Raw genomic sequence first — 25,547 nt, 5'->3', positions numbered from 1 at the left:
GCCAGGACCCGCATGTCTGTGGAGGGGGTTATGCAAATTCGGCACTCACCTGGAGCGGATCTTTTTTGCTCTTTCAGTTGGTCTCACTTCAACCCTCCCCTTTTACCCTTTCTTGACCCTCCTTCCATCTTTCCTGCCAACCATTTTCTTATATTTTATTCAATATTTTTACCCTGTTGGGTAGCCGTGACCCAGGAGGTGGTGACTCCCATGATCTCCCATGTTCATTACCTCTATAAATAAGAATTATTGACCAGACTTCTTTGGCTAACCATGAAAGTTTATTGTCTTTTTTTATGTTCATTTATAGATGTCTTTACAGTGTTGCTATGAATGTTATTGTCATTACCAGTTTTCTGCAACCAATAATTGTGAAATGCAATTTAGATACTGTAACTTCTTTAAAATGTTAAAAATATAATAAAAAAAAAACTATAAAACAAATTTTAACAATCCTAACCCAGGTGTATAGCATTATTTACAATGAAAACCTGAGACAATATAGAGGTTTCCATTGCTGAACTTTAGTTTTTAGCTGTCATGCTAATCCAAAGGTTTCAGTGCTTTCTAAGGCAAGTATGCAGACTAAAGTTTCCTATTCACTTGCAGCATGCTTGTTCTGGGACTAAGAAAATATTCAGATCAGGTGCAAATTCTGGTCCTCACCATTCCTTCACTACATGTCAGTGAAGTCACAGACCCAAAACAAGTCTGCAAGTAAATAGTTCACTGGCTGTCTACTTATTCTAGTGGTTTACAAGGAACTGAACCAAAGATGAGAAGGACATACCTGAAGCTTACACTTCTTACTACACTATACAAAACAATTTAGCAAAAACAGCTCCAATACCTTTCTCCTGATGGATTCCATTTAAAGAGTATTTAAACTTAAAACCAAGAATGGATTGCAGCTTACCATTCCATAAGGCCTGTTTCACATGGACTTCAGCTTGTATAAGAGCAGTGTGAATAGCAAAGTTTGACAAATAATTTGCAGAGCTTTCTGGAAGCTTATAAAGTATCATTCAGCTTTAGCTTCTAAATGTTTTATACAGATCCTAATGGGAGTGATGATTGCCACTTTAAACAAGCTGCTAGCAGTTTTCAGCGCTTCTTGAAGCTTGTTGAAAGCCTGCTAGCAGCTTGTTTAAAGTGGCAACATTCTCATTAGGATCTGTGTTCAACATTTACAACTGAAGCTGAAGGGTGCTTTAAATGCTTCAACAATGCTTTCTGAAAGCTCTGCAAATGCTTTGTCAAAGCTTGCTGTTCACACTGCTGAAACCTGTGTGAAACAAGCCTAAATGTTGTGGCTGCGTTAGGTTTTTTTTTTTTTAACTTCACCTGATGATCCCACCAGTAACACATTTCCGGCCCTAGAGTGACAGTTTATTTATTATACTGTATGTAAGGAGCAGCAGCATTGTCATCCTAGACAGAACTACAGAAACCTCCACTGCATAGAGGGGAGGGGTTTAGTAAGTATCAGAGATAGCTGGGAACATTGTAACTGATAAGACTGCAGCAAAAGCAGTGAAAATAGGAAATTATCAGTGGACAAGATTTTAGTCAGGATCAAGTGGAATAAAAGTTCCTTTTAGGTTAGCCTACCATATATACCCGACCAACTCCTCCCCTCCTGAAAATAAACAGCAACAGTCAGTATATAGAAAAATAGGCATGAAATCCATTCTTTCCGGATGAAAGAAGCATTTGTCAAGTTTATCCACTAAATGTCCTTGTTTCCTGCACGTGTACAGAAACGACATATCAGTTTGCATACTCTCCAAATCTGAGGATGAGACTTTCTTTCCATGGAATATAAGCCGGAGCACCACTTAAAATGTATAAGAGAAGACTGGACCTTCTGATCGGATGTGACTGAAGGAACATCTCTTCTTGGGGCTTGTAGAATTTTCCAATAAGTGCTTCTAGCGCTGTAGAGTAGCAAACAAGGAAGTCTATGAATTTGCCCCACAACTGTACACAATGCTAGTAAGATCTTGTCATATGGAAGCCTTGCCTTTACCTGGTGGAATAAACATAAAAGCAAAATCAGTCAATAGCACTTCTAGCATTTCTTCTTTACTTACATAGTGATGTACAGCTGTTATTTGTCCTTTACGTCCCATACGGTTTGTATATGGCCACTAAAAAGAGGTCAGATTGTGAAAGAGATGGATGCCACTTACAGTGATGTACTGAAAAGATGAATGTCAACTGGCATTGAGGCACACCAGACTAGAAAAGGCAATAAAGTACACCTACCTAAACCAATAGGTTCACTATAAAGCTCACCCCCCAGCAGCTTATACTTAAGCTGGCCACACATTATACAATTTTCTTATTCAATGTCCTTTAGATTTACCTTTACTATGTAGTTCAAGGGACTGCCTGAAGGCTGGCACAGTGGCTAAATGGTTAGCACTTCTGCCTGGCAGTACTAGGGTCACTGGTTCAAATCCCAGCCACGGCTCCACCTGCCTGGAGTTTGCATGTTCTCCCTGTGCCTGCATGAGTTTCCTCTGGGTACTCCAGTTTCTCCTACACTGCAAAGACATGCTGGTAGGTTCATTGGCTCCTGTCTAAATTGTCCCTAGTATGTGTATGTATGAATGTGAGTTAGGGACCTTAGATTGTACACCCCTTGAGGGTTAGGGACTGATGTGAATGTACAATACATATGTAAAGCACAGTGTAAATTGACAGCGCTATATAAGTACCTGAAATAAATAAATAATTGTACACAAAATGAAAGTGTTTAGGTTTGACTTCATATTATGTCGTTTTGGTAAACCTAAAAGGAAAAGTGTATAAATGTTTGGCCAGCCTTATCTATCTAACTGGGAGCAGGGAGAAGAGGACTTCCTCTCCTCTCTGCCCCTTTTTTTTTGTATTTCAATGTTTTTTTTAAATTTGTAACATTTTAACAAGACTTGAGCAACAAGACGCACCCATGCAGGGGCTATCAATGGCACATAAATTACAAAAATAGTGATATACAATGACAGTAGCTCAAACCAAATGCAGCTATCCACCGCCTCACAAAAGGCAGGCAAAAATAGAAAGGAAAAAGGAGTAGAAAAGGAAGAAGACAAGACCAGGAGCAGGGGTCCAGGAACGTCAACACCAAACAACATCACAAACCCAGACTAGCTGGGGGGAGCGTGGAAAAAGCATATGTCAACCACGGCTCCCATATTTTCAAAAACTTCCAACGGGAGTCGTTACAGATACTTAATATCTGTTCATAGAGCATCAGAGTGGTCATATGGTCCTGCACCCCTGAAGAGGGACAGACAGGCTCTTCCATGCCTGAGCAATTGTTCTAGTTGCCGACAAGAACAAATAGGAAGCCAACTTCTGCTGATGAGCCAACAGGCCCGGTATGGGACAATGAAGCAAAGTTTACCGAGCATCCTGGCGTACGGAGAGTTGGAACAAAGTGAAAAGGAGGCCAAATACATGAGACCAAAAATGAATCAGTTTCGGGCATGACCACATTTGCAACACATCATCACGATGACCACAACACCGAGGCAGGGTTCACCAAAGTAGCTGGGACCCAATACCAACGAAACAATACTTTGTATGCCGCCTCCAGCGTGGTTGTATTAAATGAACATTTAGCTATAAACAACCAGGCCCTATTCCAGTCCTCCAGATCCATGACCGCTACTAGTGTCCTATGGGTGGGTGCAATAATCTAACTTTGCAGAGTCCTGTATAAGGGAATGGGGGGATATGTGCTAGCAGAGTGATTTACAACCTACAGATCGTTTAACTCCCTAATGCCTTACAAATAGGGTTGCCACCTAATCCCTTTAAAACCGGACACATGTTAATTACACAGGTTCTGAGACTAATTTAATGCAGATAAGGCACTAAGTGATTTTAATTACATTAATCAGCCACAGAACCTGTGTAATTATTATGCGTTTGGTTTTAAAGGGATGAGGTTGCAACCCTACTTATAAATTACATTTTAGGGCCTTCTCACAGTGCCAGAATGCATATGAAATTGAGCATTTTGCTAGCCACTTAGCAATAGAGGGCTTGGACGCAGGGTGCCCCATGTTCCCATTTTGGCAAGACAAAATAAGAGTCCATTTTTGAATAGAGGCTGTGGTTTTCAGATAGACTTTGAAAGCTCTGACCATGTGCAGACAATGGAGAGCAATTTATTCTGGGATGCTTAGGAGCAGAGCACAAGGTAGGAAGGACAGGGTTGTCAACAGGGTGGAAGGCAGATACCACCTTAGGCCGAAAGGAGGGTCTTGAATGTAAGACTACTTTATCCTTGTGAAGCAGCAGGAATGGTTAATTACAAAAGAGCTAATCACTTTGAAAGTCTCAGACATGAGAGCCACCAAGAAGGCCAATTTGCAGGAGAGATATGCAGGCCATAGATGGGTCATTTATCGGCTGAATTTTCGTCCGCACGAAAAATCGGCCGATAATCACGCCGTTAGTGGGGCCAGCCGGTCGGCCATTTTTCACGGATCTCCTCATTTATTGTTATCGGTCATGCTGGAAAATCTGCGAAAAACTGCAGTTTTTTGTGGACATGGGTGGCAGCATCGGCAATGGGGCCGACCGATTTTTCGTTTATCAGTTGAAAATTCGGCCGATAAATGACCCTCTATGGCCTGCCATACCCTATAGGCAATTCCCTAATGAGTTCAAAGGATGGTTTTTGAAGAGTAGAGATAAACAAATTAAGATCCTAAGGAAACACGGGATGCTGTAATCTGGGTCTGATCAGTGAGACACCTTGAATAAACCTTTTAACAAGTTAAAGTGAAGTCAGAGGTTTCTGAAATAGAATGAACAAGGTTGAATTATATCCCTTAAGAGTAAAGCTGGCCATACATTCAACATTTTTTTTAATTCAACCAGTGGGTTAAATGAAAAAAAAAAAAATGACCCAATTCCCCGTGGATGGGGAAATCACTCCTGCTGAGCCTTCCCACCACCAGGATACACTGTTTAGTGCTATAACCAGTGGCACTGATTGTTCCAGAAAAATCCGACAGGCTGGTTGTACAGAAGTTGATTGGTAGGTCAACTTCTGTACAATCAGTCTGCCCATACATGGATTAAAATTTGTCCTGTCCCTACTAAACCAGCCAAATTTCGATCAGTGTGTGTCCGCCCTAAGAAAAGGCTGATTTTTAGTCAAATTTCAACTGCAAGACGGCCAGAACGAAAGGTATCAAGTAATCTCTCGGGTTAAAATGCCTGTGTGCACACCAAGTGAGAGGATTTCCAGGTACAGCAGTAGTGGAATTTCTGGCTTTGAGTACCAGAGTTGGACTTGAAGTCATTATTCATTTTCATAAATTGATTCTTCCTCAGTAATATGTACTAACCTGTATGTTTGCTTTTGTGGATTTTAAATTTCGAAAGATTACTGAATGCCCTTCTGCAGCGACCATAATCACATTTATATATTTTTATAATAGTTTTGGTCTCCAAGGGTCCAGCTGATGGTGGTCTAAACAAGAAGACAGAAAGGAAAAAAAAGACAAATACTTTAAGCATTCTAATTTTTGTGTGTTTTTGTACTTCAACAGACTTCATTGTGAGTGTAGCATATAAACAACATACTTTTAGCCAACTGGAGTTCTGTTTCAAATGCCAATATATGCAATGACATACCTCCTTAGACCCAGTCATTGTGGATAGTTTTAGCACTCGTTGACTTGGCAGAAGCCACAGTCAACTTAACTATTCAATAAGACGTAGAAGTTAAATCCAATGCAATGTTGCTTCAGGTAAGTACAGCACAAGTAATATTTATCCAGTTTTTAGAAGGGTAAGAAGACAATGACTTTCTAGGCCCTGTCTCTATGATAAACAGAACTGATGAAACATGAAAGAAGCAGGAAGGGTCTAGTTAGGAGTGCATTAAGAGCATAAAACAAGAGGGGAAATGAAAGTGAAGGTACTAAATGCACACAATAACCAATTGTATTGGCACGGCACCACCACAAAACTAGTATATCAGCACACATCACAACATCAATAACAATGCAACAGCAGAAAAATACATAATAGGACATAACAACTGGCTCTTTATGCCCCACTCACACGGTCATATTTCATTCTTGGCATGTGTCGCCTTGCCGTACTTTTTTCCTATTCTACTAGAGAAGACCATCAGGAGACATGAGTGCACATGAGCATTGCATCATTATTTAGTGTGTCTGTGTGACATGAACAGATATTTCTAGGTACCTATACCTATTTAGGGAGTAACATGTTACTATGCACCAGCCCCCTGCACCCCTCTCCACACACACAGTTGTTGGAACATTTAAAAACGGCACACATTGTTGTGGTAACAGGACAATAACAATGTGATGGATTCTAATGTGAATTATAAATTATTAATGCAAGAGACAGTTCCTGAATTATACATAAAATGGAGATTCAGTGCCTCCAGCTATATGGAAAATTGAAATAACCTGATACCCACCACAATATAACTCTTTTGAAATCTTTTGAGCTAATGTGATAATATATCAACTATAAAAATATATGCAAGTTGGTAGATAAACAGGAGTAATTTATATACAAAGAATATATATATATATAATGGGTAGCACAGTGGCTAAATGGTTAGCACTTCCGCCTGGCAGTACTAGGGTCGCTGGTTCGAATCCCAACCCTGGTACTACCTGCCTGGAGTTCGCATGTTCTCTCTGTGACTGCGTGGGTTTCCTCCGGGTAATCCGGTTACCTCCCACACTCCAAAGACATGCTGGTAGGTTAATTGGCTCCTGTCTAAACTGGTCCTAGTATGTGTATGTATGAATGTAAGTTAGGGACCTTAGATTGTACACCCCTTGAGGGTTAGGGACTGATGTGAATGTACAATATATATGTAAAGCGTAAATTGACGGCGCTATATAAGTAACTTAAATAAATAATAAATAACTATATATATATATATATATACACACACACAGTATCTCACAGAAGTGAGTACACATGATAACACCAAATTTAAACACACCTGCTCCCCATGCACACCTGAGACCTTGTAACACTAACGAGTCACTTGACACTGGGGAGGGAATTGGGCCCAATTTGGACATTGTCACTTAGGGGTGTACTCACTTTTGTTGCCAGCGGTTTAGACATTAATAGCTGTGTGTTGAGTTGTTTTGAGAGGACAGCAAATTTACACTGTTATACAAGCTGTACACTCACTACTTTACATTGTAGCAAAATGTCATTTCTTCAGTGTTGTCACATGAAAAAGATTTTAAATATTCACAAAAATGTGAGGGGTGTACTCACTTCTGTGAGATACTGTATATATATATATATATATATATATATACACACTCACTGGCCACTTTATTAGGCACACCTTATTAGTATTGGGTTGGACCCCCTTTTCCCTTCAGAACGGCCTTACTTCTTTGTGGCATAGATTCAACAAGGTGTTGCAAACATTCCTCAGAGAGTTTGGTCCATTCTGACATGACAGCATCACGCAGTTGCAGCAGATTTGTCGGCTGAAGATCCATGAACTGTTGATACTATTAAAGGCAGGATGGATCCATGCTTTCTTGTTGTTTACGCCAAATTCTGACCCTACCATCTGAATGTTGCAGCTGAAATTAGAGACTCATCAGACCAGGTAACGTTTTTCCAATCTTCTACTGACCAATTTTGGTGAGCCTGTGCGAATTGTAACCTCCGTTTACTATTCTTAGCTGACAGGAGTGGCACCTAGAGTGGTCTTCTGCTTCTGTACCCCTTCTGCTTTCAAGGTTCAACATGTTGTGCGTACAGAGATTATATTCTGCATACCTTGGTTGTGATGAGTGGTAATTTGAGTTACTATTGCCTTTCTATCATCTCCAACCAGTCTGCCAATTCTGCTCTGACCTCTGACATCAACAAGACATTTTCATCCACACAACTGCCGTTCACTGGATGATTTCTCTTTTTCGGACCATTCTCCCTAAACCCTAGAGGTGGTTGTGTGTGAAAATCACAGTAGGTCAGCAGTTTATGAAATGCTTAGACCAGCCCGTCTGGCACCAACAACCATGTCACTTTCAAAGTCACTTAAATCCTCTTTCTTCCGCATTCTGATGCTCGGTTTGAACTTCAGCAAGTCGTCTTCACCACGTCTAGATGCCTTAATGCATTGAGTTGCTGCCATGTGATTGGCTGATTAGCAATTTGTGTTACCAAGAAATTGAACAGGTGTACCTAATAAAGTGGTCAGTGAGTCTATATATATATGTCGTCTTTGTCTTAGGCGAAGTCTGGAAGCAACATGACAGCAATGGCGACAGACAAGTCTCTCAGGACTCAGCAACCAAGGTGAAGAAGTCCAAGTCTCTTGTTTGAGAAGCATTTGAGTAGCACCCCCCTCCTTATCGCAACCAACTCCTGATTTTCTAGCATTTGGACCCATTGTCTACCCAAACTAAATGTTGACTGTCTTCTGATTGGACAATATAAATATTCATTATTAGAATATGTATTTAGTCGTTGCTGTACCTGTCCACTAGAGGGTAGTCATGTCTCAGGAATGTGGATCTGACTTTCCTACAAGGATCAAAACTAATCAAAATTTTATTCATGTTACTATAAGAAATATATATATATGACATATTAAAGTTGTTATAACAGACATCTCTCTTTATAAATGACCTAGTGAGTTGGTTTTATATTAAACTACAACTTTATTATGTAAGAATCTGTCACTTGGGCTATCAACCCTTATTATGGTGTCATCTTTTAATGATAAAAAAACTCTTTCATAATTTATCAGGATATCCAAGTACAGATACCCTATTTCAGGTTATCGTTCGAATATATCATGTCCTTTGCAGTACAGTATAGTATCTCCTGGGTGTCTTTATGATATGACACTTGCAACCTGATATATGGAAACATTCTATTGGCCAGTCATTTCCTTTAAATATGATTACAAATTTCCATCCAGAATTTCCTCCCATAGTTTATGTTATTACAATTTGATTGATGAGTTATTGATACTTAATGTGATTGTATCCTTTGAACATAGCAAGAAAAAAGAATTATACATATGATTATAATCTCCATAAGCAAATCTTGAATAAGTCTATTCTTTGAAACTCTCACTTCATCCGATTAATGACTGATTGGGAATTCCATCTGAATTGACATGGTTCAATGTTCGAATAAACACTGGGTTTTTCAGAAGATAGCCTTTTCTATTCATGCTGAGAGGACTATTGTTTTTCGGAGGGGGGGAAGGCTGACAAACACTTGTGTGGTAATCCAGCAAAGAATTGTATGTGCTGATATGTGGTGTGAGAGTTCTCAACATTGTCTTTTTTTCCTGCTCTCTTTAACCATCTCAGGATTTGAGCTGAATGTTTGGACTTGGTAAATACGGGCGTTTGTGTAAAGCTGAGCTTTCAGGGTGTTACCATTATTATTTTTGTCATCTATTACTTTGTAGGATTCTTTAGATAACAAACTCTTGTCTCAGCAAATTTTTTAGAAACAGTAATCTTGCCCTGAAGATTCCATTTAGGATTTGACCTTGTCATTTTTAGAGTTCATAATTCATCAGTTTTATCATTTTATATAGAAATACCCTGACAACATAGATACATAGAAAAGTGACGGCAGAAAAAGACCGAGTGATCCATCGAGTCTGCCCGTTTTTATTTATTTATTTAGACGGTAAAGATGGCGGCGGGAGCAGACATGCGTTAGGAGCTCCTGTGCTCCTAGCCCCAATCCGCTGCCATCCGGCCCGCAGCGGACCCCAGCGGGGCCCCTAAGACACTCCCGGCCCAGCCCGACCACCAGGGAAGGCTTCTGGACCTCTTCCCGGAACTCCGGGAATCGCGGCCTACCCGCGCACCTGAAGCCGGGGCCTCAATATTTGCCGCGGCCGAGCCACGACCGGACCGCATCGCCGGACATCCGCCCGGACCGTCTCCGCTCTGCCACCGACCTGCCTGCCTGCCCAGGGCCCTCCCCATCAGCCCTGGGTCCTCGTTGACTACCCTGGACCACCAGGAACAGCAAGCAAGGACCACCAAGCTGACAGCAGCCCAGGACCACCCCAGGATACCTGCACGGCAGCACCACCAGAACGGGTAAGCTGCCACCACCGATCCCCACAGACCTGCCAGCCTCCGCAGGGCCCTCCCCCACCAGCCCTGCGTCCATCCTTGACCACCAGGAACCAGCTCAGGCCCACTGATCGCTGCTCCGCTACCCAACCCATACATCAGTTCTGGGCCAACCCCTGGACACCCTGCACCCAGCTATCGGGCACCCAGCTACCACCCCTGGACACCCTGCTCCCAGCTACCGGGCACCCAGCTACCACCCCTGGACACCCAGCACCCAGCTACCGGGCACCCAGCTACCGGACACCCAGCTACCACCCCTGGACACCCAGCTACCGGGCACCCAGCTACCGGACACCCAGCTACCACCCCTGGACACCCAGCTACCGGGCACCCAGCTACCACCCCTGGACACCCAGCTACCAGGCACCCAGCTACCACCCCTGGACACCCAGCTACCGGGCACCCAGCTACCACCTCTGGACACCCAACACCCGGACCACCCAGCGAATCAAGACGTCGCCCAGCGAATCTCCCGGACCACCCAGCGAATCTCCAGTCACCGAGCCGCCAGCATCACCAGACGCCGTGCCTACCAACACCCCCAGACATCACACCCTACGACCCCTCCACTCGCCGATCCACCGGACCCACTGATGACCCCTCGGACGCCAGCATACTGCACCCACAGATTGCAGCTACAGAAGGACTCTAGTGGACTCCTCCACGGTGATACAGACTCTCCACATCACCTCGCCCTGACCTGTATCCCTTCACCTCCCCTGACCCGAACAGCATTGCACTCACCCCAGCATGCCACCTGCACTTCTCCTCCTCGTTTTCCTCTCCTCCATCCCAAAAATCGCCTCCCTCTACCCGCCCACCCCCCCAAAACAGCTCTACATTGCCCCTTCACTTCTGCCCTCTCCCCACTACGGCACTCACCACCTCCTCCTGGTACTCCACTCCCCGATCGACCCACGTGCCACCACTACCAGACCCACACGCTCCTGCACCTCCCATTCCCATGCCACCCTCCTCACCCTTCTCCTTCTCCTATCCGCTGGGGACATCTCCCCGAACCCTGGCCCCTCACCACCCCTCCCCCCCTCCAGGAACTCCCCCTCCAGGGACCCCCCTGCTCCCGCCAGCCGCCGCAACCCCCTCAACCTCATACCTGTGCACCTCCTCCCCGCATCCATCCCCCCTCTCTCAGTTGCACTTCTGAACGCCCGTTCGGTTTGCAACAAACTAACTGCCATCCATGACCTCTTTATCTCCCACTCCCTCAACCTCCTAGCCATCACCGAAACCTGGGTACAGGCCACTGACACTACCTCCCCTGCGGCACTCTCCCATGAAGGTCTCGTCTGGTCCCATTCACCAAGACTGAGCGGTCACAAAGGTGGTGGGGTCGGCCTGCTCCTATCACCGCTGAGCACCTTCCAGGTCCTCCCTAACCCCCCCTCCCTAACCTTCTCCTCCTTCGAGGCTCACTGCATCCGGCTCTTCTCACCCACCCCCCTAAGGATCGCAGTGATCTACAGGCCCCCCGGATCCATAGCCCGCTTCCTGGATGACTTCGCCGCCTGGCTTCCCTTCTTCCTCTCCTCTGAGCTACCGACCATCATCCTCGGAGACTTCAACATCCCCATCAATGACAACACCCCAGCTACCTCCCAACTCCTCCACCTAACCTCCTCCTTCGCGCTCACACAATACACTCAATCCTCCACCCACATCAATGGGAACACCCTGGACCTCGTCTTCTCCCACCTCTGTACCCTTAACCACTTCACTAACACCCCCTTCCCTCTCTCCGACCACCACCTCCTCATGTTCTCCATCTCCCCTTCCCCTAACTCCCCCCCCCCAGTGCGCCAACCCATCACCAGCCGCAACCTCCGCAACCTGCACCCGGCCACCCTCCACTCGGCTGCCGACCGCTTACACGACAGCATCCTTCCACTGTCATGTCCTGACCTAGCCACCACCGCGTATAACGACTCACTATCAGCTACCCTAGACTCTCTGGCACCCCTAACCACACGCAACATCAAACCCAGACCGCTCCAACCATGGCAGAACGACCATACTAAATGCCTCAAACGTCGCAGTCGTGTGCTGGAGAGACTATGGCGCAAAACCAGGTCCCCTCATGCATTCTCCCTCTACAAATCTGCCTTCCTCACCTACACCTCCTCCCTCCACGCTGCCAAGCAGGCCTACTTCGTTAACCTGATTAACACCCTCTCCACCTGCCCTCGCCGACTCTTCTCCACCTTCAACTCCCTGCTCTCTCTCCCCCCTCCTCCACTCAGTACCTCACTTACCGCCCATGAGATTGCCACTCATCTCCACAACAAGATTGACGCAATCCGCAAGGACATAGTCAACTTGCAATCTACCTCCCCATCTAGACTCCCCCCTTCCATCACCCCCTCATCTCTCCCCTCCTCTGACCTCGCAACGGCACTGCCCCCACCACACACAAGGCCCTGCCTACCGTAACCCCCCCATCACTGCACTCCTTCAGCCCTACTACCACTGAGGAAGTCACCAGAGTCTTCTCAGAAGCCCGCCTTACTACCTGCCCCCTGGACCCTATCCCCTCTCAACTCCTCCGGTCACCCCCCTCTTCCCTCATCTGCACCCTTACCCACATCTTCAATCTCTCCCTCTCTACTGGCGTCTTCCCCTCCCCCCTAAAACATGCGCACATCACCCCCATACTCAAAAAGCCCTCCCTGGACCCCACTGACCTCAACAACCTCAGACCAATTTCCCTGCTGCCACTCACTTCCAAGCTCCTTGAGCGCTTGGTCTTCGATCGCCTAAGCGCCGACCTAACTGACAGCAACCTCCTTGACCCACTACAGTCCGGCTTCCGTCCCCTACACTCCACCGAAACTGCCCTCCTCAAAATCACCAACGATCTACTAACCGCCAAAGCCAAAGGCGACTACTCTGTCCTCCTCCTCCTAGACCTCTCCGCGGCCTTTGACACAGTCGACAACCCCCTCCTCCTTAATAAACTACTCTCCCTTGGCATCAGAGACAAAGCTCTCTCTTGGTTCTCGTCCTATCTATCCCAACGCTCCTTCAGCGTTTCCTACAACGATGTCACCTCCTCTTCCCTCCCCCTCTCTGTTGGGGTCCCCCAGGGCTCTGTCCTTGGACCCCTTCTCTTCTCCATCTACACCTCCTCCCTTGGCAAACTCATACACTCCCACGGCTTCAATTACCACCTCTATGCTGATGATACTCAAATCTACCTATCCACCCCTCACCTCACCCCCACATTCTCCGCCCGCATCACTCACCTCCTAAACGACATCTCTGACTGGATGTCGCTCCATTTCCTCAAACTCAACCTCTCCAAAACCGAGCTTCTCGTCTTTCCCCCTTCCCGCGCCCCCCCCCCCCATCCTTTCCATCACTACCAACAACACCACCATCAATCCCGCCCAGCAAGCCAAGGTCCTTGGCGTCATTCTGGACTCAAACCTTTCCTTTCAACCTCATGTCAAATCACTCACAAATACATGCAGGCTCCACCTCCGGAACATCGCCAAAATACACTCCTTCCTTACCCCAGACACCACTAAACTACTCGTACACTCCCTGATTATCTCACGCCTGGACTACTGCAACTCCCTCCTCACCGGCCTACCCCAGTGCAGGCTCTCCCCGCTTCAGACCATCCTGAACTCAGCGGCCAGACTCATCCACCTCACCAGCCGCTCCACCTCTGCCACCCCCCTCTGCCTCTCCCTCCACTGGCTCCCCATTGCCCAACGCATTAAATTCAAATTGCTCACCCTGACCTATAAGGCCATCCACAACACTGCCCCTAACTACCTCACCGACCTGATTCCCAGGTACCACCCTACCCGTACCCTTCGCTCTTCACAGAACCTCCTTCTATCTTGCTCCCTGGTCTCCTCCTCCCACGCACGACTGCAAGACTTCTCCAGGTCCTCCCCCATCCTCTGGAACTCACTACCCCAATCCATCAGACTGTCACCTTCCCTCCTCACCTTCAGGCGCTCCCTGAAAACCCACCTCTTCAGGGAAGCCTACCCCACCCTCACCTAACAGCCGCTGCCCTTCCCTCCTCCTACCACTCCATCCCCCACAGCCGTTTCCTCCTGTGCCTCTACCCCCTCCCTCCTAGATTGTAAGCTCGAAAGAGTAGGGCCCTCTTACCCTTGTGTACTGTTTGATGTTACTGTTCTGTTTCATGTATTGTCCCCCCCTCTATTGTACAGCGCTGAGCAAACCCTTTGGCGCTATATAAACTCGATAAATAAATAAATAAATTTATTTGGGGAGGTGTTTGTTTGTTTTTTTTTTGTGAACTTTTTTGGCTGAGTATAGATCTATGATTGCCTCAAGCATGTTTGAAGCTATTTACTGTTGACTGGCTCACTACCTCTGCTGGAAGTTTATTCCAAGCATCAACTACTCTCTCAGTAAAATAGTACTTTCTGAGATTAGTTTTGAACTTTCCTCCACTTAGTTTAAGGTCATGTCCCCGAGTTCTTGATTTAGGTTTCATGTTTAAAAAACTGCCCTCCTGAACCTTATTCACCCCCTTGATGTATTTACAGGTTTCAATCATGTCTCCCCTTTCCCTTCTTTCCTCCAGACTGTACATGTTAAGTTCCTGAAGTCGCTCTTGAGATGTTTATCCCCCAGACCTTTCACCATTTTTGTTACCCATCTCTGGACTCGTTCTATCTTATCAATATCTTTTTGTAAGTGAGGTCTCCAGAACTGGACACAGCATTCTAAATGAGGTCTAAAAATCAGGACCTCCTTCCTCCTGCTGGTGACCCCTCTAATGATGCATCCAAGAATTCTATTCACTCTCCCCACTGCATGGCCACACTGTTTGCTCATTTTGCAATGATCTGAAATAAGTACCCCTAAGTCCTTTTCCTCTGAAGTGTTGGCCAACAATGTACCCCCAATGTTGTACTCTCTCAAGGGATTATTTTTCCCTAGCTGCATTATTTTACATTTAGAAACATTGAACTGCAATTTGAATTGCAGTTCAATGAACATGAATCTGTGAATGAATAAACTACAAATCCCATCTTCCACTTCTGCAGATGTACTTGTAGTACTCAATAGACAACAATTGCAATGATATGTGCACTTGTAGCCCATTGATACTTTCTGTAGCTCAGTAACTGAGAGCCTGTATGGAAGTACAGGCAGAGAGCTGTAAGAAGTGTCTGCAGGAGCCTGACATTGCATCTGTGATCCATTGATCACAGGTGCAATGCTCTGCAGGCTTCTGTGTAAAAAAAATAATAAAAGCACATTTTTGTCCTGCAAAAACATGTGCATGTATTATTTTTTTAACCACCGTCCGCCCCCCAATTAGTAATATGACGGACGCAAGGTGGTTCTCTGATTCTGGGAGGACGTCATATGACGTCCTCCCAATCTCACCACGCACGCGCGGCTCAGGGAGCGCGAAGCGTGGCGATCGGCGGTGTGCTGTGTCCCTTGGACACAGTGGATCACCGATCACGGAAAGAGCCGAAGATGTCGGCTCGGTCATGTGATCAGCTGTGTCCAATCACAGCTGATCACATGTAAACAGGGAAATGCCGGTTATCGGCATTTCTCTCCTCGCGAGCTGTCACGCTGACAGCTTGAGAGGAGAGGAGAGCCGGTAATCGTGTTTCTGCGGAGGGGACATGTACACTGATCATTAGGGCACTGATGATCAGTGTGCCCTGATGATCAGTGTAGCCCTAGCAGTGCCACCAGTCAGTGTCCATCAGTGCCTTGTGTCAGTGTCCATCAGTGCCTTGTGTCAGTGTCCATCAGTGCCTCGTGCCAGTGCCCATCAGTGCCACATCAATGCCACATATCAGTGCCTACCAGTGCACATCAATGCCACATATCAGTGCCCATCTGAGCTGCCTTTCAGTGTCACCCATCAGTGCCAATCAGTGCCACCTATCAGTGCCACCTGTCAGTGCCGCCTATCAGTGCCGCCTATCAGTGCCGCCTATCAGTGCCATGTATCAGTGCCATGTATCAGTGCCCATCAGTGATGCCTGTCAATGCCCATCAGTGCCACCTACCAGTGCCTCCTCGTCAGTGCCACCTATCAGTGTCCATCAGTGTGGCCTATCAGTGCCCATCACTGCAGCCTCATTAGCGCACATCAGTGAAGGAGAAAAATCACTTATTTACAAAATTTTATAACAAAAACTAGGAAAAACGTTTTTTTTTTCAAAATTTTCAGTGGTTTTTGGTTTGTTTAAAAAAAATAAAAAACCCAGAGGTGATTAAATACCACCAAAATAAAGCTCTGTCACAATAAAATGCTAAAAATTGCATATGGGTACAATGTTGCATGACCGTGCAATTGTCACTCAAAGTGTGACAGCGCTGAAAGCTGGAAATTGGCCTGGGCAGGAAGGGGGCATAAGTGCCCTGTAGGCTTGTGGTTAACAACGATGAACCTATCCTGTAAAACATAATTTATTGAGTCCTCCCCATTCTATACATCTGTTGTATTTACAGTGAAGGAAACAAGTATTTGATCCCCTGCTGATTTTGAATGTTTGCCCACTCACAAAGAAATGATCAGTCTAAAAATCGAATGGTAGGTGTATTGTAACACTGAGAGACAGAATAGCAACAAAAAATTCAAGAGAAATGCATGTCTAACACATTATGCACTGATTTGCATGTTCATGAGGGAAATAAGTATTTGATCCCCTATCATTCAGCAGGATTTCTGGCTACCAGGTAACACGCTGAGATTAGAAGAAGTCTCCTAAAGGGAGCGCTGCTAATCTCATTTTGTTACCTGTATAAAAGACAATGTCCACAGGAGCAATCAAACAATCAGATTCCAAACTCTCCATCATGGCAAAGACCAAAGAGCTGTCCAAGGATGTCAAGATTGTAGTCCTACACAAGGCTGGACTGGGCTACAAAACTTTCGCCAAGCAGCTTGGTGAGAAGGTGACAACAGTTGGTGCAATCATTCACAAATGGAAGAAACACAAAACAACTGTCAGTCTCCCTAGGTCTGGTGCACCATGCAAGATCTCGCCTTGTGGAGTATCAATGATCATAAGAACAGTGAGGAATCATCCCAGAACTACATATGAGGATCTTGTCAATGATCTCCTGGCAGCTGGGACCACAGTCACCAAGAAAACAATTGGTAACACACTACACCAAAAAGGATTGAAATCCTGCAGTGCCTGCAAGGTCCCTCTGCTCAAGAACGCACATGTCCAGGTCCGACTGAAGTTTGCCACTGAACATCTGAATGATGCAGAGGAGGACTGGTTGAAATGTTGTGGTCAGATGAGACCAAAATCGAGATCTTTGGCTTCAACTCGCCGTGTTTGGAGGAGGAGGAATGTTGTCTATGACCCCAAGAGCACCATCCCAACTGTGAAAGATGGTGGTGGAAACATTCTGCTTTTGGGGGTGTTTTTCTGCTAAGGGGACAGGACAACTGCACCGCATCAAAGGGATGATGGACGGGGCAATGTACTGTCAAATCTTGGGTGAGAACATTCTTCCCCTCAGCCAGGGAATTGAAAATGGGTCGTGGATGGGTGTTCCAGCATGACAATGACCCAAAACACACGGCCAAGGCAACAAAGGAGTGACTTAAGAAGAAGCACATTAAGGTCCTGGAGTGGCCTAGCCAGTCTCCAGACCTTAATCTGATTGAAAATCTGTGGAGGGAGCTGAAAGTTCGAGTTGCCAAACATCAGCCACCAAACCTTAATGACTTGGAGAGGATCTGCCTAGAGAAGTGGGCCAAAATCCCTCCTGAAATGTGTGCAAACCTGGTGGCCAACTACAGGAAACGTCTGACCTCTGTGATTGCCAACAAGGGATTTACCACCAAGTACTAAGTCATGTTTTGTGAAGGGGATCAAATACTTCTTTCCCTCATGAACATGCAAATCAGTGCATCATTTGTTAGACACGCATTTCTTTTGAATTTTTTTGTGAGTGGGCAAACATTCAAAATCAGCAGGGGATCAAATACTTATTTAATTCATGGTAGTGCCTATGCCACTTCATAAATTATATCTGTAAGAACAATGAAACATTGCAAAATTCATAACATTCTGTCTATATAGCAAGAATTGAACATTTTTTTACACACGGTGTACAGATCGCCCCAAGAAACCTGCCCATGTTATGGATGGTGATCTCTTTTACCAGAAGTCTGCCCAGAACTACAACTCCTAGTATCTCCAGCACTGTCCTTGTTCACTGCAGTAAGCAGTCATCTTTGGGGGTATATAGGCTAGGGATTATGCACATCTGGAGGGATGCCAAGTTTCAAGTTCTTTTCTTGCATGACACTGAGACTGTATGATAGCTAGCACAGTGTTTTTCAACCTTTTTTGTGCAAAGGCACACTTTTTTCATGAAAAAAATCACGAGGCACACCACCATTAGAAAATGTTAAAAAAATTTACCTCTGTGCCTATATTGACTATATATAAAGTAATTCTCTTGAATAGGAATCAAACACAAAGAAATTATTTTATAATTACTTTATTATGAAATAATAAAGTATTTTATAATTGGACCCGGGGGCCGGACCAAGAGTAGATGAATGATGTGTATGTGTCATCCATAGTAAGTATAGTAATATTCCCCCATAGTAAGCATAGTAATTAATCCCCCATATAGTAATTCATCCACCATAGTAATTCATCCCCCATAGTAATTCATCCCCCATAGTAATTCATCCCCCATATAGTAATTCAGCCCCCATATAGTAATTCATCCCCCATATAGTAATTCATCCCCCATATAGTAATTCATCCCCCATAGTAATTCATCCCCCATAGTAATTCATCCCCCATATAGTAATTCATCCCCCATAGTAATTCATCCCCCATAGTAATTCATCTCCCCCATATAGTAATTCATCTCCCATAGTAATTAATCCCCCCATATAGTAATTCATCCCCCATATAGTAATTCATCCCCCATAGTAATACATCCCCCATATAGTAATTCATCCCCCATAGTAATTCATCCCCCATATAGTAATTCATCCCCCATAGTAATTCACCCCCCATATAGTAATTCATCCCCCATAGTAATTCATCCCCCATAGTAATTCATCCCCCCTATAGCAATTCATCCCCCATAGTAATTCATCCCCCATATAGTAATTCATCCCCCATAGTAATTCACCCCCCATATAGTAATTCACCCCCCATATAGTAATTCATCCCCCATATAGTAATTCATCCCCCATAGTAATACATCCCCCATAGTAATTCATCCCCCATAGTAATGCATCCCCCATATAGTAATTCATCCCCCCTATAGTAATTCATTCCCCATATTAATTCATCCCCCATATTAAGTCCCCAAGCCCCCCCTGTGTCAATTCACTTACCTTTGCGCCGCGCGTTCCTCTCGCCGTTCCGGTGTAGGTCTCCTATGAGGATCTGTCCCCCTCGACGTATCTGCGCATGTGCCAGTTTCAGGCATTAGCAGCCGATCGGCAATCTCCGGCACATGCGCAGATACGTCGAGGGGGACAGATCATCCTGACAGTATCACGCTCCGTGGGCCGGATTAAAAGGTCCGCCGGGCCGTATACGGCCCGCGGGCCGTAGTTTGCCCGTCTATTTGTGAGCCGAGGCAATTTTTCCCACGGCACACCAGACAATATCTCATGGCACACTAGTGTGCCGCGGCACAGTGGTTGAAAAACGCTGAGCTAGCAGACCCCTCTAACCGGCAGTCTGTTTGAGGATGTCTGAGAAATGCTTTTTGCAATACTATGTCATGTATCCAGAGAACAACTACAGGCATTTTGTTTTATACCAACACTGGAGTTCCTTTTTTAAAACAGAACTTCACTCTCAATCAACATTCAATATTTTTAATCCTTATGCTTCTTTCATTAGTAAATAGATAGGAAAGTATATAATATTTGCTTGTTTTACCCTTTTTTTTACATTTCTTTAGCCACTATTTTTCAGGCCTAGGCAAATTATGTCATACATCCCAGGAGTCTTCTGGAGGGGGGGAGGGGCTTTCTCAGCTAAGCACACCCTCTTGCCTGCATGCCTGAGCTAAGGGTAGATGGATTCCAGGAAGTAAATGTTACATGAATCATTTGCCCTTCCTCAAGATGACTAGAAATGCTAAGGGGGGTATTTTTCAAAGTGATTTCTCAACAAAATAAAGCATGGAGATATGGATTGATGGGGGAGTTTGCTTTGAATGCTAACCTCTTTGCGCAGAGAGTCCGCTAATATTTGGCCTCTTGGTGGGTGAGTCTTGACACAGAGAGGTTGCATATTTGTGTAACCAAATGTAAATAAACCTGTGCGCGCTCCTGGCACAGTTACTGGCGCCGAACGGCACAGTGACCTCTTTGACAACCAATCACGGTGGTCGCATGATCATAAACCCCACCCCCGCCTTCTGGAATAAGAAACCTTTTAAAGGGTCAGGAGATGCGACGTTATTGGGTTAATAATTAAATTAAATAGTGTTTCTGGTTTCTGATGCTCTGATAAAGTGTAGTTCTGCTTTAAGATGGTAGAACTGTAATTTCTTGCAATTATATTATTCAACTCTGGTTAATCCTAATTGATGGCATTAATATTAATGCCACTTTAAGTGACACATAATCATGTGCATCTTAAAAAAGCTGCTTGTAGAATCAGCCATCCAACATGCTTGAAGTGGAGTTCCAGATGTTTTTGTGTTTATTAACACCTTCCCACCCGACCTATAGCCCATTGACGGCCGGGACACTCCTCGTTGTGACTGGGCGTCATATGACATCCTGTCAAAACGAGCTGCTCACGTGGCCGCAGGGCCGCACAGCTGCGTGATCTGTCACCAGCTGTGTTCACGGGACTCAGCCGATCACATATCACTACACCAGCCCATTGTCAGTGTCATGTGATCAGCTTTGCCCAATTCCAGCTAATCACAACAAAAGACTGAATGAATCAGGTTAATTCAGGAACAATGATTGCAAATATCAATGAAATACATTGGCATTAGCAATCATAATGTCTTGAAAAAAAAAATAAATCCTGATCACTTGCCCAGAGTAGTTCAATGTTACTATGGTAACATTGTATTGCTTTGGTCACAGTGTGCTGAAAAATAAAATAGTAAAAAAAAGAAAAAATTTTATAAAAAATATAATAGAAACATTTGAAAAAAAATACAAATTCAATTTTTAATATTTTCACCAAAGAAATGTAGCAGAATACATTTTGACCTAAATTTATGAAGAAATGTTATTTATTTGCAAAATTTTATAACAGAAATGAAGAAAAGTGAGTTGTTTTTTTTTTCAAAAGTTTCAGGTGTGTTTTGTTTTATTTAGCAAAAAATAAAAAACGTAGTGGTGATTAAATACCACCAAAAGAAAGCTCTATTTGTGTGAAAAAAGGATAAAAATTTCATATGGGTACAGTGTTGCAATTGTCATTCAAAATGCGACAGCACTGAAAGCTGAAAATTGGCCTGGGCAGGAAGGGGGTAAAAGTGCCCGGTATTGAAGTGGTTAAATGTCAGCAGCTACAAAAACTGTAGCTGCTGTCTTTTAATAAACACACACTTACCTGTCCCAGGGTCCAGCAATGTTCTCACCCGCGCTGTCCCTTCTCGCCTCCTCTCCTCCACGGTGCCGGAGGAGCACCAGGCAGTGACAGCTTGTGGCTTCACAGCTTGGTGTCCACTGTGCATGCACGATTTGCGCTGCACCTCCTAATTGGTCAGGCAGTCTTCTGGGACCTGTGAAAGTTCCCAGGAGACTGTGGGAGCAAGGAGGGGGCCGAACGTCTGGTTCACTTCGCTGTGGCGAACTGAACCGGAAGTGGGAGCGGGTACCTGTCAAAACAGACAGGTAGCTGCTCCCCTCCAAAAGGTGCCAAATATGGCAGAGGAGGGGGGCAAATAATTGGAGCTTCTGCTTTTGAGTGGAACTCCGCATTAATCAGCTGGAAAGCACGGCACTATGTAATAAGATGCATATACTGTATGTGTTCTGAGGACTGACAACTATATTACTTACTTTTGGAATGCTCTCTTTGGTGCTGGGCTATTCTGTGACAATGGCTTTGAGTAATCAGCTGCTGTGTGTTTTTCAAGGTCAGATTTATCTTTCTTGTGTTTTGACTTTTTCTCATGTCCAGAAGTAGCTACAGGACCTGAAAAAAGATATCATGTATATAAAGCATCCCTTTACTATATTCACACAACAGATTATCTGAAAAAGTGTCATTAAACCCATTGGTTAAATATAAAAATATATGGTCGCACATACTACATTGCGTGTGGTTTGGTAATGTGTGTACCAAATCATCACTGAAACTTTGCAAATATTGTCTACCTGCAATCCCTTTACCGTGGTGGCTACTAACGCTAGCAATGTCTGTATGGTGCCACTGCAGCCTGCGCACTCCCTACCTAAGCACTACAGATCTGCGTCTTACTGCTCTGTGTGCTGACATGCACAAAGCATCATAAAGGTCCTGGAGATGAGGGCATGTGATCCACCTACCTCTCTGCCCACCTGCTTTTAACTAAAATCGCATCCTGACAAAGAATGTCACTGAATCACTCCTGCAATGCAACAGAAAGCATTTTCTATACATCTAACAATTCCGCTTGAGACATAAACCATGAGGAAAAGACAAGCCACACTTTGGAGTAAGACCCCATTCACACTTGCGTATGGGGCTGTTAAGGATTACATGTTGGAGACCCAGCAGGGGTTGTTGGTGATTAGCTGCGGGTGTCAGCCCCATTAAAAAATGATGGGTGGCTGATAACTCCCGCATTTAATCGCAGCCGCTCATGGAGCGAGCACCTGCAATTAGCTGCATCGGTACTGGCCCCATTCCCAAGTGTGAAAGCTGCTGTAATTCGTTTATTAATGCGTCTGAAAAACCTGAACCGCCATTATCCAATGGGATTCACTGAAACATAACCTTATTTATTTATTTCAGGTACTTATATAGCGCTGTCAATTTACGCAGCACTTTACTCATACAGTTCTTTTCAAAATAATAGCAGTCAGACATCACTAACCTGATCAATCACTGTTTTTGGAAGAAATGATATTTCTACATGGCAAATAATTTACTAGCAGGTGTAGTAGAGTAATAGAAATCCAACAGACCCAACAGTCATGACATGCATGCTGCTGATTCTGTGTAATTGAATCACTAATTGAAAGGGGCATGTTCAAAATAATAGCAGTGTGGAATTCTATTAGTGAGGTCATTCATTCTTTGAAAAACAGGTGGCAATTATTGCCCTTAAGGAAGGAAGGCAGCAAATGTTGTACATGCTGGTTACAGTGCATTTCTCTCTGAAATTCTGAGGAAAATGGGTCTTTCCAGACATTGTCCAGAAGAACAGCGTACCTTGATTAAAAAGTTGATTGGAGAGGGGAAAACATATAAAGAAGTGCAGAAAATGATAGGTTGCTCAACTAAAATGATCGCAAATACTTTAAAATGGCAACCAAAACCTGAAAGACGTGGAAGAAAGCGAAAAACTACCATTTGAATGGATAGAAGAATAGCCAAAATGGCAAGGACTCAGCCAACAATCAGCTCCAGGAAGATCAAAGAAGGTCTAAAGTTACCTGTGAGTACTGTTACAATTAGAAGACGCCTATGTGAAGCCAAGCTATCTGCAAGAAGCCCCCGCAAAGTCCCACTGTTGAAAAAAAGACGTGTGCTGAAGAGGTTACAATTTGCCAAAGAGCACATTGACTGGCCTAAAGAGAAATGGAGCAACATTTTGTGGACTGATGAAAGTAAGATTGTTCTTTTTGGATCTAGTGGGCGGAGACAGTTTGTCAGACGACCCCCAAACACTGAATTCAAGCCACAGTACACTGTGAAGACAGTGAAGCATGGTTGCGCAATCATCATGATATGGGGATGTTTCTCATACTACGGTGTTGGGCCTATTTATCGCATACCAGGGATCATGGATCAGTTTGAATACATCAGAATACTTGAAGAGGTCATGCTGCCTTATGCTGAAGAGGAAATGCCCTTGAAATGGGTGTTCCAACAAGACAACGACCCCAAACACACCAGTAAACGTGCAACATCTTGGTTCCAGACCAACAAGATTGACGTTATGGAGTGGCCAGCCCAATCCCCGGATCTTAATCCAATAGAAAACTTGTGGGGTGACATCAAAAATGCAGTTTCTGAGGCAAAACCAAGAAATAGAGAAGAACTGTGGAATGTAGTCCAATCATCCTGGGCTGGAATACCTGTTCACAGGTGCCAGAAGTTGGTTGACTCCATGCAACACAGATGTACAGCAGTTCTCAGAAACAGTGCTTATACAACCAAATATTCATTTAGTGATTCAAAGGAAAGCAAAATCTTCAAACAGTTTTCAGTTTATATAGTGAATGTTTGAGTTTGTAAAGAAGAATACAAACACTGCTATTTTTTGAACAGTCTAATATTCACTTTTCTTCAATTTTTTTAGGGGAACAACACAAATTTGATATATTTTTCTTCATGTTTTGATTTGGAATAGAATGTGTAGTGTTCCCAATGCATTTGTGTGTATGGAAATAAAAGCTATTAGAAGGATTTTGAGCTTTATTCACTTTTCTCAACAGGGGCTTTCCATTTTTTTCTTTTGTTTATTGTATCATATTTCAATGTTTTTAATACTTTCACTTAACTTTATTGATATTACGAGGAAGCTAACAAGGGTGACATCACCCTGTGTGTCCTGTAAAAGTGATCGGTTGGCCCAGATCACTTTTATTTAATAGCCCTGAGCCTTCACCATTTCAAAAGCCTAGACCTACAGGATGCATTTTAGGTAGTGAAGAGGTTAAAGCTGGCCATAGATGGCCAACCTGCCTGTCACATTTTTATCCGCTATAGCTGCCAGCAGTGATCATTGCGTTCAGCCAGTGGGGAAGGCTTCCCACCAGCTGAACACCATGCCATTGTGGGAAGGATTTCCTCAACAACACTGTGGAAGAAAATAAAACTGAAAAACCTGTGTAAATGTGCATGTACTGCAGAGATGTACTATACATGTTTTTCTTTATTTTGTCCTTGTACACACTTTGACCTACTGTTCATCTGTTTTTGATTCTATTTCATATATGTTCTCCTTATTTAAAAGAAATGTGTGGTTCTGTAGTAGATTACCTGCTGAGGGGAGACTCTTATCCAGCATTATTGCTTCATTTAACCCTGCAAGAAACAAGAACAACAATCTGTGAACCTATTAATTTGGCAACAACTTTATCATTACTTATCTTATTGTCCTTTATTTGGGGAGGCAAACAAGGTTTTCTTCGGTTGTATTGAATGACTTAATACTTATATATATACATTGTTAAGGGGAAAAAAATAAAATTCTTTTTTTAGTATGGCCAGT

The 25,547-nt window shown here is 44.3% G+C and overlaps 1 protein-coding gene across 3 annotated transcripts in view; it reads right to left on the bottom strand.

The window, feature by feature from the left end:
• Positions 1-259: 259 nt before the first annotated feature.
• Positions 260-25,547, bottom strand: part of LOC149450733 (uncharacterized) — a 65,876-nt gene continuing 40,588 nt past the window's right edge. For all 3 annotated transcript variants that reach the window (XM_089691583.1, XM_089691584.1, XM_089691585.1), the window contains exons 9-12: positions 25,316-25,360; positions 22,183-22,318; positions 5,373-5,497; positions 260-2,029 (exon numbers count right to left, since the gene is read on the bottom strand). In XM_089691583.1, coding sequence (XP_089547709.1) covers positions 2,007-2,029; positions 5,373-5,497; positions 22,183-22,318; positions 25,316-25,360 — 329 coding nt within the window. In that variant the 3' untranslated portion in view covers positions 260-2,006. The remainder of the gene's footprint in view (positions 2,030-5,372; positions 5,498-22,182; positions 22,319-25,315; positions 25,361-25,547) is intronic.

This window comes from Staurois parvus, unplaced genomic scaffold (genome assembly GCF_062004578.1).
Source record: "Staurois parvus isolate SC_StPar_1 unplaced genomic scaffold, SC_StPar_1.0 ptg000564l, whole genome shotgun sequence".
Classification (NCBI taxonomy): Eukaryota; Metazoa; Chordata; class Amphibia; order Anura; family Ranidae; genus Staurois; species Staurois parvus.
Note: the sequence above shows the minus strand (reverse complement) of the source record. Positions and strands in the feature narration are given on the sequence as shown.